Source organism: Nyctereutes procyonoides, unplaced genomic scaffold (genome assembly GCF_905146905.1).
Source record: "Nyctereutes procyonoides isolate TBG_1078 unplaced genomic scaffold, NYPRO_anot_genome, whole genome shotgun sequence".
In the NCBI taxonomy this organism is placed as follows: Eukaryota; Metazoa; Chordata; class Mammalia; order Carnivora; family Canidae; genus Nyctereutes; species Nyctereutes procyonoides.
Window position 1 is genome coordinate 55,914,986 of NW_026575043.1, and position 20,245 is coordinate 55,935,230.

At 43.5% G+C, this 20,245-nt stretch overlaps 1 protein-coding gene across 2 annotated transcripts in view; it reads right to left on the minus strand.

Moving 5' to 3' along the window:
- Window positions 1-3,822: 3,822 nt before the first annotated feature.
- Window positions 3,823-20,245, minus strand: part of ATP2A2 (ATPase sarcoplasmic/endoplasmic reticulum Ca2+ transporting 2) — a 60,833-nt gene continuing 44,410 nt past the window's right edge. Inside the window, exons 9-21 of one of the 2 annotated variants that reach the window (XR_008664118.1) lie at window positions 19,909-19,997; window positions 19,341-19,443; window positions 18,210-18,341; window positions 14,670-14,792; window positions 14,351-14,569; window positions 13,241-13,576; window positions 12,050-12,270; window positions 11,428-11,630; window positions 9,695-9,780; window positions 9,298-9,431; window positions 8,580-8,697; window positions 6,885-8,490; window positions 3,823-4,627 (exon numbers count right to left, since the gene is read on the minus strand). Coding sequence is in view for 1 of the 2 variants with exons in the window: in XM_055322906.1 (XP_055178881.1) it covers window positions 4,614-4,627; window positions 8,370-8,490; window positions 8,580-8,697; window positions 9,298-9,431; window positions 9,695-9,780; window positions 11,428-11,630; window positions 12,050-12,270; window positions 13,241-13,576; window positions 14,351-14,569; window positions 14,670-14,792; window positions 18,210-18,341; window positions 19,341-19,443; window positions 19,909-19,997 (1,899 nt within the window). In the remaining variant the exon portion in view is untranslated. The remainder of the gene's footprint in view (window positions 4,628-6,884; window positions 8,491-8,579; window positions 8,698-9,297; window positions 9,432-9,694; window positions 9,781-11,427; window positions 11,631-12,049; window positions 12,271-13,240; window positions 13,577-14,350; window positions 14,570-14,669; window positions 14,793-18,209; window positions 18,342-19,340; window positions 19,444-19,908; window positions 19,998-20,245) is intronic. The other variant, XM_055322906.1, reaches the window with a different exon arrangement.

Here is a 20,245-nt window from a genome sequence, read left to right on the forward strand (position 1 = left end):
GGGATCATGCCCTGAGCTGAAGGCAGATGCTCAACCACTGAGCCACCTAGGCATCCCTATCCCAGCACTTTAAAATAAACTTTGTTTTAGAATATTTATAGACATGGTACAGAGGGTTCCTATATAATCCAGACCCAACTCCCAACTTTAACATTTCACAATAATATGATACATCTACCACATACTTATACATTATTATAAACCAATATTTATGTTATTATTAACTAAGGTTCATAGTTCAGATTTCTTTGGTTTTTGCCTCTCTCTGTTCCAGGATCCCATCCAGGATCCCATAGAGTACATTTAGTTGTCATGTATCCTTAGGCTCTTCTTGGCTGTGATAGTTTCTGATTTTCCTTGTTTTTGATGACTTCAGTACTTTTAAGGAATAACAGTCAAGTATTTTGCAGGGTGTCTTTGGGATTTATCAGATGTTTTCTCTTTGATTAGACTGAGGTTATGTGTTTTGGAGAGGAAGACCACAGGTAAAATGCCACTCTCATCACTTCAGATCAAAGGTACATGCTCTCAAAATGACATCACTTGGCTGAGGTAGTGTCTGTAGGTTTCTCCATTGTGGGTTACTTTCTCCCATCCATACTTACATGTGCTCTAGGGAGGAGGTCACTCTGCAGTGCTCATACTTAAGGAACGGGAGTTATGCCTTCACCTCCCCGAAGGGAGGGTTATCTACAGAAATTACCTGGATTTCTTCTGCATGGGAGATTCCTATCTCTCCTGTTTATGTCAGTAGAGACTCAAGGATATTTAGTTTATACTTTGGATTATAATCCAATACCCCTTTATTTTGTTGCTGAAATTGTTTTAGTTTTGGCCATTCAGAGCTTTTGCAGTCGGCTTTTCTGTCCCTTTGATATAACCCCATCTTTATCATTGGTTTTTGTTTAGTACTTCTGCACTTCCTGACACTCAGTGTTCCCCAGGCATGTATTGTTCTTTTTCTGCCCTGGCTCTGGAATCTGCCATTTCTCTGAGGAGATGTGACTCCTTTCACTGGAGAATATTAGAAACCTGAAACTAAGTATGCTTGTTGCTACTGCAGTGTCCTTGCTTCTTGGCCCTTTCAGTCCCTAGTTCAAGGACATAGACACATAACTAGAAATATTTCTCTATAGGATCATCTGTATCAGTATTAAATGAAACATGAGTTTATGCTGGTATGTCCAACTGTAATTCATTACCATGTGAATCATTCTAGCCTCCTCACTCCTGCTTATCTGTAACCTCCCACTCCCAAGAGTGAGAAAACCAGCTCCCACCATCCACCATCTGTATCATGGTATTACAGTTATTCTCAGTAACCATCATTATTGGAAACCAACTTCCTCCTGTTTTTTAAAAAACGAATGATGAAATGTTATACAAACTGTTCTGCATTTGAATGTTTCACTGGCAGACAACGTATATTGGGTATCACTCCTTGCTGGTTCACATAGATCTACCTTTTGTTTCTTGAAGGCTACATGATATTCAGTGGTATTTATGATTAGCTTATTCAACATCTTGCCTATTGATGGGCATCTGGGCTATTTGCAATTTTTTGCTATACAATCCTACAGCAGGATTATGTTGCTTCTGAGAATATGTGGGAGGATTTCACTAAAGTGAAATGCTTATCAAAAGGTATGGATGTTAGGGGCACCTGGGTGCCTCAGTAGTTGAGCGTCTGCTTTTAGCTCAGGTCATGATCCCCGGGGTCCCAGGATTGAGCCCTGCATCAGGCTTCCTGCAGGGACCCTGACTCTCTCTCTGCGTGTCTCTGTCTCTGATGAATAAATAAAATCTGGGCAGCCCGGGTGGCTCAGCGGTTTAGCACCACCTTTAGTCCAGGGTGTGATCCTGCGGACCTGGGATCGAGTCCCACATCAGGCTCCCTGCATGGGGCCTGCTTCTTCCTCTGCCTGTGTCTCTCATGAATAAATAAAATCTTAAAAAAAAAAAAAAAGGTATGGATGTTTAAAAATCTGAGTGATTTTTCAAGTTGCCCTCTGAAGGCTGAGCCAGTTGACATGCTCACCATCAGAATGAATATAGTTTTCTAAAGCCAGCTGCAAGGGAGAGATGAGGATCCATCAACCTTTGATTTTTGCCATTCACGTGAAGGGAATTTGCTGTCAGGTACAGCAAATCTATTTTCCTAACACTAGAGGTGTATTTTCTTCCAAATTTTTACCTTTTTACAGTCAATTTATCCCTTTTCTCCTGAGATTTTGTGTCCTGCTTGGAAAGGCTTGTCATCATCCATGTCCTCTCCTAGTACGTTGACGGTATTCTAAAAAAAAAAAAAAAAAAGCCAGACATGCAAACAGGCATAATGAACACCCACATATGTAGCACTTAAATGTTTTTTGTTGTTATTGCAGATTTTGAGCTTTGTATACATCACCACTGTGCAGGGAGATTCCTGTCGATATTAGCAGTTCCAGTTTACTTGTTTTCATTGCTGCCAAATGATCTAAACCTGTCTCACAGGCACTTACCCACTTTTCTGCTGCTGCTGTTCACTTAGGTTGTTTCTGATGCTTTTATAAACATGTATGTGTGACTCTTCCCAGCACATGTGAAGGACTCACTAAGGTGGGTGCAGGGGCGCACTACTGGGCTGCACGGTGAGGCATCCATACGTTTGCTGGAGCTACTTACTTATTCTGCAGTGAAACGAGGGCTAGTTTTCCACCTCCTTGGTATCACAGGGCCCATCTGTCAGCTGATGGTCATGAATGCTACCTCACTGGGATTTTGCCAGTGGGGCCACACATCTTCTCTTATTTATATCAAGATGACCAGCCACATAGTGAACACTCTGATTTTCACTTACTATGCTGAAATGCCACCTTTCTTACTGTGCATTTTTATGACTGGAGCTTTAGGTTTGAGGGTTTGCTACACTTCCTTGCTATTCTTTTTCTTCGTTCATGTTGACTAAAATGTCTGCTGGTATTTTCATTTATCATTAACATATGAATTATGTATTACCTCAAGATGTCAACTTCCCCTAAATTATTAAATTTTCTTAAGAACAAGAGATTACCATTGATCTAGTAAGACTCTTGGGGTTTTTTTATTCACTTATAGGCATCGGCCCATCTATTGCCTGATTGCAGAGACCTTCGACAGTGTTGAGTAGTGGGCCACTGGTGGATGGTGAGTGGAATTCTGGTTGTGTCAATACTACTGGTTCATTTTTCTGCATGTTATAGAATATTTCTTCCATCTCTACTGTTGCTAGGATTTGTGTTTTTTGTTATTAAATTTATAGAATCATCTATCCTTGCCTCGCTGCCTTTTAAATTTTTTATTTAAATTTATTTTTTATTATTATTTTTTTGCTGCCTTTTTTTAAATGATAAAAGAATCCTCTTAGGAAATTTGGAAAACAGAAATGCCCCACCCCAAACCCATGCCTGGTAGATAAACACTAAATAACCATCAAATGGATGAATTCTGGTATCTGTTACAGCTGTTCCAGTTTGTTTTTATCTATTCAGAGTAGAAGTGTAGAATTTTGCATTTTCCATCGGAACAGTAGGAGAAGCATCTTTCCACTGGTGTAACCAAGCTGCTGACTACTTTTAAAATCATCTGAATTTCTCTGAAAACCCCAATGACAAGACAGTTTTCCCTATACTTGGGGGCAGACTATTTTTACAGATCATGTGACACATGAGCAGACCTCTTCCCCAGAATGTCAAGTCTAAGACCTTCCCCCACCAGAAAGCAAAACCCTTTAGGGTATAGGGCTGGAGGCCCTCAGTGCCCTTCACCCATTCCTCCCACCGGAGAACAGTCAGCACCACACTGTGAGCTTATCGTAGAATAGATTTATTTACCTGAAACCATGTCTATGCAATGCTTGTTACCAGCACAGAAATAGACAACTGATCTCTATTTACAGTCTAAAGTCAAACATGCTTGTGATAAACTGACGTTTAGCATTTTATTAAGATAAATGCATCACAATATCGTATTGCACCAACATCTGTCTACTGCTTCTGATTTCATTAAATAAGTTACATTTAATACAGTGCAAAATAGCTGTTTGCACACTCAAAAAAAAATAACTGAAGTTATGAACTGGAGGCCTACATTCTAACCTTTCAACACCTGTAGTGTTTTCAATAAATTTATAAATAAGCAAACTGTACAGGGCCAATTAAAAAGTAGCATGTTTAAATGACACCATAGAGAAATCTGGCTACTTACAACCAAAGGCATGCATTACAATTGAATATTGTACATTTATATGACATTTTGCACAGAGAAACACGGAGACTTGGCTGATGGCTTCTAAGTTCTTAGATAAGGTTTTGGAACCTCATTCTTCTTGCAGCAAAGAAACCAAAGTTCTCTGGAGAGGCTTTCTGATTCATTAAGCTAAGTTGTACATTTGTAATTATTATTTTGATTTAAAAGCTAAACCCATTGGTAATACACGTTTCCTCCACATAACACACAATGAGTTGGGGACTTTTTTTCTACTTTTCTTTTTCCCCCAACATCAATCATGCAGAGGGCTGGTAGATGTGTTGCTAAAAACGCACATGCACGCAACCGAACACCCTTATATTTCTGCAAAATGGTTTAGGAAGCAGTTACTCCAGTATTGCTGAAAAGGAAAGAGAGAGGAAATCAGCTTTATGAATTACGGGGAAGAAATGTTAGAATTAACTATTTAAGATCAATAGTGACAAGGAATAGTGAGAAGGAATATACAGTTTGATCTGGTAAGATTCAAGACCAGCATTTCTGATTAACTGTCCCTGAGGGACTGCCTACATAGCATAGCAGCTAGAAGTACTGGCTTGGCAACAGACCCTTCGTGTCATCCAGCTAGAGAGCAAAGGCCACCGTGGCTCACAGAACCCCACTAGGCAGACACATAATTGCTTCAGATGTAATGGCAGGGAGATGGGCAAGAGGAGGGAAAGTTCTTGGTTAGCAGTGCAGATGGTAAGGAAGGTGAAGGAGAGGTGAGCAGTGTGGCAGAGTGTGAAGCCTCTGGCTCCTCCCTCTCCCTTCCCTCCCCCCCTCCCTCCCAGGGGGCTAGCCCTGCCCAGTCCTAGAAGAGGAGCTGCTCTCATCACCACCCTCTTTGAAGAGGAAAGGCTGGGGATTACCGTCGCTGTTAGCTGCATGGTGGGGGCTTTGGCAAAACTGGTGGTTACATTAAAAAGGCAACAGATGACGTAGACACCGCAGACCGCTCCGGCTCTGGGTGGTAGGACACTGAGCTAATGCTTGTGGTCTTCTATTCCTGACGTCTGCCACCTCAAGGACATTCAGGCCCCGAGGTTTGAGGGTGATGTGGTAGCAGCTGTTTGTGGGGGAGGCTGGCACTTGCCCTGCTTGGCTGGGAGCTCAGGCAGCTCGCTCTGCAGGAACAGGTCACCTGCACTGTGCAGATGCTGAATGAGTGGTGGAGCAGGCTCCCAGCGGGGGGGGACAGGGAAGATCACCGTCTTCTAGGAAAGTCCTATCGAAAAAGCTGTGCGAGGCCTACCTGCCCATCAGCAGGAACACGAACAGGTTTTGGTAAAGTCTGTAAAGGACACTGCCCTGTCTAGTCCTGATGGTGGCAAAAGCAGAGGCTGCCTGTGCCTTCCTGCAGGTGCCGGGTGAGGGTCTGGGCACGTGGCCCTCAGTGCAGGAGGCCTGAGGCCAGGCTTGTGTCCACAACAGTATGGTTGCCGTGAGGTGCTCAAGGGGACATGTTTCTCAGCAGAACCGACAAGGGGGTGCTCCCAGCTGCCCGGGCTGAAGGCATTAGGTACCCAAGCCACCTCTGTGGGCCTGAAGATGGGAAGCCACAGACAACAACCGATTCAGGCTCTAGGGCCTTGTGTGTCTCCAACAGCAGCAAACCACATTCAGCTTGTTTTGTTGAGGCATCAAGGAACTGAATGAGGAACGGACTGTTGGGTAAGTCTGGTTTCCACTGAACAGCACACCTGGGAGCTCGACATCCTGCCTTGGTTTGCAGTCAACGTGCATGTCTTGCATTTGTCACTCAACCCGCATCTTTTTAATGCCAAAACCAGCAAAACCAACCCTCCTCCCTGCTATGTTCTCTGCCTAACAAACCAGCCCCCCTTCCTCAGTGGCCTCAGGGAGTCAGGCTGGGACTTACAGCCCCCTGCCCTGCTTGATACCCATGAACTTTTCCCCAAACACCGAGTCTTTCTATCACACCTTAGGGGTGGCCCCAGTCCCTTCACAAAAACAGACCCCACAGGGAAGGAGCTGCTGCCTAGGCCTCCTTCACTCTGGCTCATGACTAGGTTGGTTGGCTGCTAGCAGAGCCATGCCCTAATAACTGGGCTATAATGTACCCTGGAGAAAGAGAAGACAAGTAAGTCTCAGATGCAAAAGACAGGACCCAAAAGGTGAAAAAAGCCTATTTGGGACAAACTTATGGATGTAGGAAATCGCTGGTTCAATTATTTGCTTTCACTAGGATTTTACTTTTTATTGAATAAAGTAGCAAGGTTTGGGATGAGTCCTTGTAGCTAGTAAACACCAAAGAACCACAAGTTTTTGAGAATCCTCATCTTGGCATTAGCAAAGGCAGCATTCCCTCAGCCTGTCAGCTGGACCAAAGCAAAACAAGTTTTCTCTCTTACCAGGCCCTCATCAACATCCGGCTGAGTCCCTATCCATGGAGTCTAAAGGCATCACACCTCGGGTCAGCTAACCCACCCCACGTGTACACAGGTACCACACATCATATGCTTGCTGCTCTCGGAGACAGCCACAGAGCACAGCAGTGCATGACACAAGGGGCTTTTTCATTAGTGTCACACAGCTAGCTCACTCGGTGGCAGTCACTTTTAGGCTAAAGCGTCAGGATTCTAGGGAATACTCACGTTAGTTGATGGATGTTGGAAGGCATTGGAGGAAAACACCATAGTTAGGACAGTTAATGACTTACACACTGTTGGTAAGACTGATCTCGAACATGCACAAACATTTATCATAGTAACCATGGTGTTCATTAGTGCCACATTCAAATAAAAATAGTTCTATACAATATGTTCATTTGGTCATGTGCTATTTACAGATTTTTACAAAAACACACACACGTACACACACACACACACACACACACACACACACACACACACACACCCTTATGTTCTCTACACCAGGCTAAAACAGGCCAGCAGAAACTTGCAAAAAAAGTATCATGGGTGACAACAGGCACCTACACATTAATTCCTACAGCTACCTATGCAGCAGAACACAATTCACCTTCCCCTCGAGCACAGTAAAACTCAAGTTCTGAGATAAGAACTTAAGAGAAAATTGAACACATCTGATAGTTCAAGCTAAGCCACTTAAAAGTTAAAAACAAGACAGTTATTTTTCTGTCCATTTAAAATGTTTTATTTTCCTTTTTAAACTAGATTGTGAAGTGCCACTGAAATAGGCAATGTTGGCAAAACAATGTCTGTTACAATAAAATACATTAGACATTTAAATAAATAACCTTAAAAACTACATGGGGGGACATGAACCCAGTCAATTGAATCTGGAACAATGTTTTCTGCACAAGCGAGAACAGGCATACCTCTTGTTAAGACTGATGTAAACAGAACCATCGGAACCCTACAGGAGAAGCAGCCGAGCAGGGTGGGAGGGTGGGGGTGGGAGTGAACAGGGGCTGGGGGGGTGAGGGGGTGGCAAACCAAAAAATACTGACTGAGGTAGCAGTACTCTGCCCAGTGCAGAAAAATTGGCTTATGAATAAAAATTAGACTGTGATCTCAGATTAAATCCAGATGATCATGCAAAAGACACAATACATGCTATTTAGTTTTAGAAAAAAAAAAACACACACATTCATTTCCTAAAATCTGCTGCCAATTAATTTGCTGACAATGTCTGCTGGCTCAACTATTTTTTTTATACAAGGATGAGTATTAAACAGAACACTGTACATGCTTTTTCATCTACAAAAAAATATTTGCATAAAATAGTGTTAGTTCTCTGTACATGTCAATGGACACTTTAATTATGTGTATAAAAAAGGAAAATCTTGCCCCACTGGAGTCAGAAAAGCAAAACAAAAAATCTAGAGTATGAAATCTCCTTCACCAGCCAATATGTTCATGTGAAAATTCAGCAGAAATAGACAGTTGCTTTAAACAATAAAAAAATTAATTGATTAAGTTAAACATCTTCTTTATGTAAAACTGTCAGTCAAGACCAGAACATATCGCTAAAGTTAGTGTCTGTGCTATAGACCCAGATCACCAGCGGCATTATGAGCAGCACAAATGGCCAGGAAATCCCATCGGTGCATGCCGAGAACGAGCAGGATTTGGTGGCAGGCTGCACACACTCTTTACCAGGTTCCAGGTAGTTGCGGGCCACAAACTTGAGTGTCTCGTCCATTAGAATCACAGGCAAGGAGATTTTCAGCACCATCAGCCACTGGGTCAAATTCAACGGTGTGATCTGGAAAATAAGCTAAAACACAAAAAAAGCTCTGTCAAGCTCCCAGACTTGTGGGACAGGTAGTTAGGCCCCGGCCTCAGTTGTGGCCCCTGACCGCTTACTGGCAAAGGTTCCACGTAAAGGATGAGGAAGTGGAGCGACATGGACAGGCAGATAGAGCCCACCAGCCAGATGTTCTCCCAGGGGGGCATCCTCAGCAGGGACTGGTTTTCAGACAAGCTGCAGGACAAAGAGAGGTACATGAGATGTGCAGACCCAGAAGGCAAAGGCCTTTGTCACGAGTGCCCAAAACTGTTTTGAATGATGTTCAACAAGGCAACAGCTAATCTGGCATTGCCCACTGACCTAATTCTACTGAGTGAAGTTTCTACTGTGACAAAGTTAAAGGAAGAATGTTTAGATGTAGGACAAACTTCCAATTTAAAATCTAGGCTTCAGCACAGCAGACTCCATTTCAATGGACTCAAAGCTGCTCTCAATTGCCCTTGACGCTGACGCTATTTCAAAATTTCCATTTTTATCACTGGCTTAATTGGCTGATACCATTTGTCTTGCTGCTGAAAGGCAAGAGTGCCTTCCCTGTGGGCACTGAAGGCCCTATTTTTGGCCCCCACTGTCTCATAAGGAACATGTGGTTAAGCACTCCCACTACTTCCTGGAGGTGATGACGACTGAAGCTTTTAAAACTGGTGCTGCTTGTTCTTTCTTTCTTTCTGGGAGGGAGGAGCTTCTCTGCAATCATCTATAAACCACGACACCCAGTTCCCCAGTGCGCTAGCTGGCGGAGCTCTTGCCCCAGCTTGTTGAAGACTCACTGACCTGTTGAGGGCATTACACATCTCTATGGTTACTAGAACAGACAGCGCCATTGTCATCGGGTACGGGGATTCAAAGATTGCACAATCCACTCCTTCAAAGTCCGGGTTGTCATCTTTACACTGTAGGAAGTGGCTCTGCAACAAATGCCCAATTAAGTTCCTGATGAGTCAAGTACATTTCCAAGGTCCATGGCCTGTTCCACAGGAAGCCCAGAACACAGACCCACACAAGGTCTCACCCCATCTCCCGGAGAAGCCCTGGTCCTTCAGAATAATTTTGGATGCAATTGCTTATTATTTTGAGTATTAGGATTATTTGGTAGGCACCTAACCACAAAAAGCACAAAGACAACCTTGTAACACTTTGCCTCTAAGATAGAAAAAAGGCAGACACATACCAGCTGGTAGAAGGACACTCTTGGTCCTCCGTCGGCAGCAATGAACCACCATGCAGCAGCACCCACGGTAGCAGCGCCAACATAACCTGGAAAGAGACACAGGCGGGGTCTACAGCCCACAGCTCTCACTGCATGTGCCACCTTGGGGGCCACTCTCCAGCAGAGAGGAGATCTGGTACGTCCATGGTACAGGAGAGTCTGCCGCTGCCACTAGCAACTGCTCACTCACATTAGCCAAAGCAGCTAGATGGAGGGTTTGCAAGGAGGGGTGTCTGCAGTACAGAAAAACTACGCAACTTTTCTTCCAGCATTTGGGAGAAAAAGCCCCTATGGGAACTGGCTGGATCTTTACGCTAGCCAGGCCCCTCCCCACTACCTGGGGGCTAACACTTTAAGGCTGTAGGGACATGTCCTTCACAGAGCACCTTGCTGTGCTGGAGGACCAGACCACACCACCCATGACTCAGGGAAAATGATGCCCCCAGTTATACCCTTATCTGCTCCATCAAAGGCCTGGCAGATCCTTTTTGTGGAAATGCCACCAGAGCAGTTATTGCAGCACGCAAACAACATGCCAGAGCCCGAAGCCGACTGTGGAACCATCGCACCCACTGCTCCCTAACCAATTAGTTTTGATTTGATCAAGTTTATCACAGAGCAACAGGGCAGTAGAGAACACAGGGACTTGACACCACAAAGATGGTCCCAGTGTGGGTAGCATCTACCAAAATGCAGGTGTTCACACTCCAACTCGGCAATTACAAAAGAACAGGAGGCAGCTGAGGGCAGCTATAGAGACAATGACATGGCAATTCCCTCAAAATAGGAAGAAATACAAAAAGATAGGGCTCAGCATACATGTATGTATAGCACACCAATACTTAGGAAAGTAAGTGTATAGAATAGATCTATTTGCTTGAATATTTCCAGAGGGTACAAGTGAAATTCAGTGTTGGAGGGGAAGTACTGGCTGCGAACCTTCTCACTTTATGCCACAGAGTGCTTTTGGAATTTTAAATCCTATGAACATATTAAATAAAACAAACAAAACAACCCACCTTCCTATAGAACCCCAGGGCAGTTATTTTAATTCTCTGGGCCTCATTTCCTATGCTCTAAAGTGAGGATAAGAACCCACAGCTGGGACAGGAGCACAAGGTCTACAGAGAATGGCGTATATAGAACCTGACCTGTGGCTGGGGCTCCCGTGTGTTTCCCAAGCACTGCAGATGAACACACATCTCCCTGCTCTACTTAAGAGGAATGCAGCTTAGTTTCATAGCTTGGTGATGTAAGGCCTGACCCCGACTCACCCCTGTATCCCTTTGCCCTTTAGGTTAAATCTCAAAATCTCGTAACAGCCTAAGGAATGACAAGGATAACTAAAACAACTAATTTTCCTGTAAAGTGGTATATGGTTTATTAAACTCCATTTTTTGCTAACATAATACAGGGATACAAAAGTGGTTTTAAGGGATGAATTTACAACATCTTGGCTCATGAACTTTTTTTTTTTTTTTAAATCAATGATATAGGGGCACCTGGGTGGCTCAGTGGTTGAGCATCTGCCTTTGACTCAGGTTGTGATCTCGGGTCCTGGGATCAAATCCCGCATCCGGCTCTCCAGAGTGAGCCCACTTCTCCCTCTGCCTATGTCTCTGCTTCTGTCTCTCTCATGAATAAATAAATAAAAATCTTAACAAAACAAAACACAATATAAAAACTGTACTCACAGCCAATGGCCAGGTAACGGAAAAAGAGCCATCCACTGATCAGAGGTTCCTTCGGGTTCCGGGGTGGTTTGTTCATGATGTCTAGATCAGGAGGGTTAAACCCCAGGGCAGTGGCAGGCAGGCCATCTGTCACCAGATTGACCCAGAGCAGCTGGACAGGAATTAAAGCCTCAGGGAATCCAAGGGCTGCCGTCAGGAAAATACTGTTTCCACCCAAAGAAAGAGACCCCAGATTATTTTGGCAACTTATATAGCATTAGCACATTCTTCATATCCATAAAAAAAATAAAAATAAAAAATAAAAATCAATGGACAGTAACAGTGACTGCTTGAACTTACTTTCTGGCCACCATAAAACATTTGTCCTAATTTCGAGTTAAAGTAAAATGTTAGAAAACCAAGAATTTTATGTTACTTTATATAGTTAAACTCATTTCTATGTTTGAGAGCATCCTTTACACATCAGAGTAGCTGTAGGACAGCCCTCTCAAGGGTGGGAAGAACCTCTACCTTCCCACCAAAGACCAAAGCTGCTGCCATATGAACAATAATCTGAAAAACTGGTCATCCCAAGGCCTGATTTTAGACCAAGGACTACAAGGGATCTTTCACAGGGACCCACCAGACAACCTCCCCCACATTTGATGAGATGAGGTAGCGGATAAACTGCTTCATATTGTTGTAGATTGCCCGCCCCTCCTCGACAGCAGCCACGATGGTGGAGAAGTTGTCATCTGCTAGGACCATTTCAGAGGCAGTTTTAGCCACTGCTGTGCCCGAGCCCATGGCAATGCCGATCTCCGATTTCTTCAGGGCAGGAGCATCATTCACACCATCCCCAGTCTGAAAAGGAACATGAGAAGTGGTTTACACACATCTGCTGCCACCTCACACACACATCCCTGAAAAAGGCTCAGCCATCTTGAAGCAAGGGGTAGGAATGGAGCTGGGGGCCTCTGGGCACAGACATAGTGAACTATCATTTTTACAAAGTGGCATCACAAAACACTCTTAACCTGGGAAATGAAACAAAGAAGACTTATTTGTTTTTACCAAACAAAACAAAACTCAAAACCACCGACATGGCAGTTACGATGCAGCACTCGCATCCACCCAGAGAAATCTCAGAATAGGTGTAGACTGCAAAAAGGTGGAAACCATAACATGCCATTTACAAAGGTCACAAACATGTAAAAATACTAAATACTGTCTACAAAGCTATCATTTCCATGGGTGTTTTTTAAGCTTATTAAACACCCAACATTGAATTCAGAACAGTGGTTCCCTCTGGGAGAGGAGAAGAGGAAGGAAGTGTATCTGTAATATCTGCTTTCAAGTAACATCTTTTTTTCTTAAGGTTTTACAAACAGAAAGCAAATATTACAAAACATGAATGTGTCTGGGTGAAGAATCACACTAGAGGAAAAATACTAGAAATGCCCCACCAACAGGCAGCTTTAATGCTTGACCAGTACCATCTAATTTCAGGTAGGGTTTTCTGAAGATAGGGTGATAGAAAACAAATGAGTTCTACTCTTAATTTTGAGAAAACTGTATACTTTAATCAAGACAAAGACTGGGTGCCACCATGTATTTCTCCACAAATGACTCAGAAGGCACACTTCTACATCTTTAGAGCCTTCCCTGCAGGTAACACACAGCATGCCAACTATGGGTCAATAGAACCCTAGACAAAGAGCCCTGATTGTGACCAAAATCAGGATATTCCAAATCTGGGAGCTGGTACTAAAAATTTAACAGTCAAAAATCACAATGTGCTGTATCTCTGTAGTGTGAGCCCAAAGGTACTCACCATGGCTGTAATCTCATCAAAAGACTGAAGGAATTCTACAATTTTTGACTTGTGGGAAGGTTCGACTCGAGCGAAACAGCGGGCATTCAAGCAGGCATCCCTCTGGGCTGAAGGACTGAGCTCATCAAACTCCCGGCCTGTAAAAGCCTTTGACGTCACATCTTCGTCCTGTCCAAAGATGCCAATGCGCCGACAGATGGCCACCGCCGTGCCCTTGTTGTCTCCCGTGATCATAATGACTCGGATGCCTGCTTGCCGGCACAGCTTCACAGAGGAGGCCACTTCAATTCTTGGAGGATCCAGCATGCCCACGCATCCAACGAAAGTCAGATTGGTCTACAGCAAAAGAATCACCTTGCGCTTAAACAGGATATTCCAGTCTTTTCCTTAGTGTCAACAATGGCCAGTCACACACTAAGAGGAAAGCTCTCTGGGTCTTCTTATGATAAATTATGTAATGGTGACTCTTCTCTAAGATTAAAATTCATACAGATATAAATCCACTGAGGAATAGTATGAATATGAATTCCAATTAATTGGAAAGGATGAATACTGCATTCTTGTGACCAAATCATCCTTTACCTCTGGTGACAATCCTCCTTTGAAATCAGGAAAAACACCTACCAAGGACTAAGAGCACTCTGGTGGTGGCCACTCTAGTGGCCCAAGTGCCAAAATTAGCCTTACTCCTTCCAGCCAGTGCTTCAGGAAGGCACATACCTGGGAGGAAGGAATCCTATGAGCAGATAAGGAGGAATCTCTCAACTTGGATATTTTGACCTTTAATAACTAACAAATGTTTAAAAAACATTCCCAATTTAAAAAACATCTTCATTTACATGGGAATTGCAGAATAGGCTTTATAAGTTTCTTTAGCTCAAGTCTAAAGGGTTCCACCCTGAAGGTAAGAGACCTGTGTTAAACTGTTAACTGCACGTGTTGGAAGCAGCAAGCTAAATTGGAATGGTGATGCATCTGACCTGCAGAAAAACAAATAACCACACCTTTTTCTTGGCAAAAGCAAGACTCATTTGACCTTTTACTGAAGGAGCACTGTTTGAACACAATGAATGTGCAGGGCGTGGGGGAAGAAACTTTGCATCAGCTAACCTCATATTTAATAAAGTTGGCAGAGTCCTCGAGGTTCATTTCTTCTCTTCTCAGCGGGTTGTCGTGGGTGGCCAGGGCCAGGCACCGCAGTGTGTCGCTGCCGCTACCCCATTCCCGAATGACAGACATGACCTTCTGTTTGACGCCTGGGGTCATAGGGACTTTAGTACTTCCAACTCGAATGTGGGTGCACCTGTCAATGACACCTTCAGGAGCCCCCTGGAAATGTTACAGACTGAGGTCAACAATCTTATTTACTGGGCTCACCCAGGATGTTAATCCTGGTGAGAATATCACAACTGCAATGTGCCGTACTTGCCTTCACAAACATTTTGCTCATCGAAGTCCGGCTTGGTTTGTTTGGTGTACAATAAACTGACATTGATTTTCTATCACGTGAAAACTCCAAAGTAAATTCCTTTTTCATCAACTGCTTAATGACCTATAAGACAACAAACGTGGAATGCTACTAGATGCCCGTTTCTGTGTATTTCTGGTTTGTTCAACAAATATTCACTAAGCAACTACTACCTGACAGGCACTGGGGATTTAGCAATAGACAATGAACAAAACAAGTGGAATTCTCCTCCTCCTTAAGCTTACACATGCCCTCTAGTTTGGGAAAGACGCACTAGAATGTAAACAAAGTGCTATGGGGGGAAAATTTTTTTTAAAGATTTTTTGCTTATTTCTTCATAGAGACAGAGAGAGAGAGAGAGAGAGAGAGAGAGAGAGAGAGAGAGAGAGAGAGAAGCAGGCTCCATGCAGGGAGCCGGACAGACTCAATCCCGGGTCTCCAAGATCACACCCGGGCTGCAGGCAGTGCTAAACCGCTGCACCACTGGGGCTGCCCGAAAAAAAAATTTTTTTTTAATAAGGCAGGGAGGGTGGATGGAAAATTTGTATGTTCAGGTTGCAATTTTACAGAAATGGTCAGAAGAAACAGGAGTAAAAACAGGAGGGCTATTTGAGCCAAGAGCACAGAGGTACAGGCTGGCATGACCTGGCGTGCTCAAGGAGCCTCCATGCTGAGCAGCTAGAAAAACTTACAAGAAAAAGGTGAGAAACTGGTTATAGAATGTTAAGAATCACTTCATGACATTTAATAACAAATGAAAATGGAAGAAGACAAGGGAGGTTTCAAGGTCTGGCAGTTGCATTAAGAATTAGCTAGCAGGGGATAAGGAACACCACTTAGTACAAATAATCCAAGAAGTGATGGCCACTAGGGGCAGAAATAGGTGGTCCAGAGCACTGCTGAAGTTCCCACCATGGTGGGAATGTTCGATCAGAGCTGCTCATGTGGCTGTCCAGTGTGGCTACTAAGCACCTGGAAGAGCTGCTGTTTTCTTTATTCTGAAGAGCTTCAGGGAGCCAGCGGCCACCACTCTTCACTCTAGCACGGTGACCAAAGACCTCATGGGAGTTAACTGCACACAGGGAAGGTGGAGGATGGGCCCTGGGGTCTCCCTACCCCTGGTGGGAGATGGACAATTCAGCCAAGGGAGTCTGCAGAGGGCCCGGGAGGGAATGTTTCAGGGATGGAGAGAGCAACAGCTTGGGTAAATGAGGACTATAAAGTACCCTTCAGATTGAGACGTTGTCGGATCTGCATCGTGTATACAACCAAGTTACCTACGGTGTATACTTCTGGTTTCTGATTTTTATACTTTTGACTTTTCTGGCCTTACTGCATGGACTGGAGCTGCCAGTACAATACTGAATAGAGTACTTTCTACAAGGAAAGTAGAACTTTTTCTGTTGCTATTAAGTATGACATTACTATAGGCTGTGTGTAAATGCACCATCAGCTTGAAGGTGAAATTTGCAGAATTCTCATCATGAACAGAAGTTTTATCAGATGGCTTCTCTATATCCACTGAAATGATTTATGGTTTTCTGCCTTTATTTGAATTACCCTGATCTTCTCCTACCTCCCACTCAGACATTAAGCTAATGACAGCTGCAGAAATCCCCAAGAACCCCCACATCCAGTGTGGGCAGTGATGAGTGGACTGATGTCTGTGGCTTCTGTGCCAGGGTGGGTGGACGGACTATAGCCACCCTCTTGCCAGAGCGGCCTCAAGCAAAACAAACAAACAAACAAACAAAAAACCAACCAAACAAACAAAAAAAAACACCATTACTGAATTCTGCATCACCTCAACTGCATATATTATGTGTTTAGTTTCCAGCATTTGTTGTACCAAATGCTCTAGGAAGACTGAAGGAACATGTAGAGATTCTAAGGTGTGGACCCAGGCAGGTACCAGATATATGAGGGACGGGCACGGACACAAAGCCGTTTCTTCCAGTATTAGCATGGTCCAGAGCATGAGTTATTTCCAGATGGTTCACTAGGCCCATTTCACCTTTATTTATTTATTTTTTAAGATTTTATTTATTTATTCATGAGACACACACACACACAGAGAGAGAGGCAGAGGGAGAAGCAGGCTCCATGTAGGAAGCCCAACATGAGACTTGATCCCTGGTCTCCAGGATCAGGCCCTGGGCTGGAGGTGGCAATAAACCACTGAGCCACTGGGCTGCCCCCATTTCACCTTTAACACACTTCTCCTTTCTGGGGGCTGGGGATTGGCATGGGATCAGGTCTGGGAACTTTCAGTGAAGGAGCTCCATGACCATCGTTTCTGACATACACACCACCCCCTCTGCTGCAGACAAAAAATGAGGCAAAGGCAGCCATGGAGCAAGAAAATGCTTATTAGTCTGCAGATGAGAGAACAGAGAGCCATACCCTTATTTGTGGTCATTCTAACAGTTAACGTACCACTTTCAAGCTCCATGATACTACTTGTTTCCCTTCATCAAGTAGTTATAGATCTAGAATCAAACAATTCTAATCCTCAGTCTCTGTGAAGCTAAAGCTGCCTCTGAGGGACTTAGTCACACCAACTAATAACAGAGCATTCAGGCAGTGTGGCTTTGCCAGGCCCACCACCCAACCCCAGGCTGACGTCAGGAGGTGAGCTCTCTCAGAGACAAGTGGACTGGACTTCTCTTGTGTTATGGAAGACACCTTTTTTGGAGCAAGATGCCATAGGACCCGCCCCAGGCCCTAGTGACTATGATCGCTAGTTGTGAGCTGTGAGTTGACACACTTAGTGGAAATCTATATCCTTAATTGTGGTGTGAGTTTTGCATCCTCAGGATGGTTATTATAAAGGAGACAAATGATGCAAAAAAGGGTACTAGAGCATAAGTCTAATTCTGCCTCACCCTGGGAGACTGCACAAAGTCACAGAAGGCCTCACTTTTCCTGCCTGTAAGTGCCGGACTGGACTGGCTGGTCTTGAAGCCCCTTTCACAGCCTGAGACTTGGTGTGTTCACCCAAATGCTTAAATAGCTCCAGTGGAATGGGTTTGAGAAAACAGGAAAAGTGAAACAAGAGAATACGTTAAGATGGCTGCTTTGAGAAATTTTACTAGAAAAGCAGGGTGCTAAAGGGGGAAATAAGGTCAAAAGAAAGTTTTACGATAAAAACCATACTACTATTCATCCTGTGCTGATAAAGATCTGGGAGTGAGAGTATAGGAGAGAGGGTGGGGCTCTCACTGTGCAAGGAGCAGCCTGGCTCTGCTGGGAGCAAGGACCGTGTGCTCCCACACTGGGAGCTCTGAGAAGGCAGACCTTGGGGGCACGGATAATTGTGTTGGAAAATATCTAGTGATCCCTCCTATTTTTTTTAGATAGCCAAATCATTTGACCTGAGAGTGAATGTGAGGAAGGATATGCCACAAGTTTAAGGAGATCAGGTACATGTATCTTAGCTGTCTACGAGAGGGGGTAGCAAGAAGGGGCAGCATGGACAATATACCAAGCTTAAATACTGACCGAGTTGCAGGCATTTGCTCGCTCTATTTTAGAAAGACCCTTCAATTCGGTATCAAATACATTCATCTTCTCTACTAGGCATGTGAGAGCAGTCTCTGTAGCTTCTCCAACTTTTTCATACACACCCTTCGCCTGTATTGGTTAAAAGCATAGAAAGTGTAAAAGTAGTAAATAAGGTTTTCATTAATAAAGACTTCCCATCAGAGGACAACTTTCTCCTTCACTACATCATTCTTCTAGGGGCCATTTTTATCTGACTCTGGAACACAGGACACATACTTAAAAATATACTCCAAGCACATTATCTTATTCTAATATAACTAAGTCATTCTGTTATAGATTTTATTCATTTATTCATGAGAGACGAGAGAAAGGCAGAGACATAGGCAGAGGGAGAAGCAGACACTCTGGGGAGCCTGATGTGGGACTTGATCCCAGGACCCCAGGATCACAACCTGAGCCAAAGGCAGATGCTCAAACACTGAGTCACCCAGGTGCCCCTATAACTAGGCTTTTTATTTCCTTTAACTATGAGAAGCCACTAGTCACAATATTAATTCAAACAGAGCTTACAAAGAGCATGTGGCAGTGTGTGTTACCATTTTACAGAGTTCACGCCAGGGTTCTGCTGGGGACTGCCTTATCTTTTAGATAGAAGCCAGCATATTATTATATAAGTAAAAAAGAAGGGAAAGAGGATTTCTGTTGGCTAAATTTTATTGTCATCATCAAAACAACCCTCTAACCCTCAGTTTATTAAGGACATAACAGTCCTCATCTTAAACAAACAAATAAAACTCCCCGCAAAAACAATAGACAAATACCCTATACTTTCGGGAAGACATGCCCTTTCCTAGGTTTTCTTCGTGTACAGTAGCCATACCAAAGCAGAATGCACTGCATACACTCTGGTTCTTAGGAAAAGGACTACAGTGAGCAGTCAGAGGACATAGGAAAGGCTCTCAGCTTTCTTTGGCTAGGTCACACTGACTTGGATAAAATGGAAAGAGGAAATAAAACCAGGAACCTTTACTTTCCAAAGGGAGGAAGGAAGGCTGGATTTTCATTCCACCCACCCCACCCTTGAACTAGAACCGCTAGGTCTACTTTCCCATTTATACGGAGCCTTACCTCATTGTAATCCAATGCAGAATCATTACAAAGAGCACAGATGGTTGCCAGTTCCACAAGACCATCATATTGATGACATTTCACTGGTTTATCATCTTTATGCCTATCAAAAGAAAACACTTTTAGAACACAGTGTGGTCATCTCTATTGATTTTTACTTCATTATGCTATATAGTTTTGTGGACAACAGCCTGGCAAATATTTCAAAGAACTTGAGTGATGGCTCTTAGAAATCTGATGCTACTAGAGACAATAAAAGAATGTGTCTTTGATATCAAGAAGCAATCAGTAAAGTCCAGAAGTTCTTAATTAAATTCTTCCACCATAAGTATCAATACAAAACAAACAGAAACACCCCTTGAAAAACTGGGCTCCACAGATGAGCTAAATAAAAATGAAAAAAGTAGGACTTATACCCTGTTTTCTTTTTCAAAGTGTGCATTAAAAAAAGTACTACTCTAGTAACTAACATGAGCCACATTCAGAAAAATCTGTAGATACACTGCCAATCTATAAAGTACCAAAGTGCCACAATGGATCCTTTAAATGATTAGGCAGGTGTACTCACACTTCTCCAATAGGTGCATATGTTGATCCAGTAATGGTAAACTCATTAAGGGAGCAGCTATCACCTTCAACTCTGTCCAGAATGAACATCTACAGAACAAAGGCACGAGTGTTCAAAGGGTATAAAAATATGGAAGAAAAAAAAATCATCTTTGCTCTGACAAAAAGCATTCCTCTTTGAGGAAAACAATCTTAACAAACCTCATGAATTGAAGCTCAGCATCAGAAGTGCTGTCCCTTATTCCAACCAGACTCAAATAGTTAAGATCGCCTCCCGCATCCATCCAAGAGTCTGAGAAACAGCATCACTAATGTGCTGAATAAGCAGCAGAAAGGGC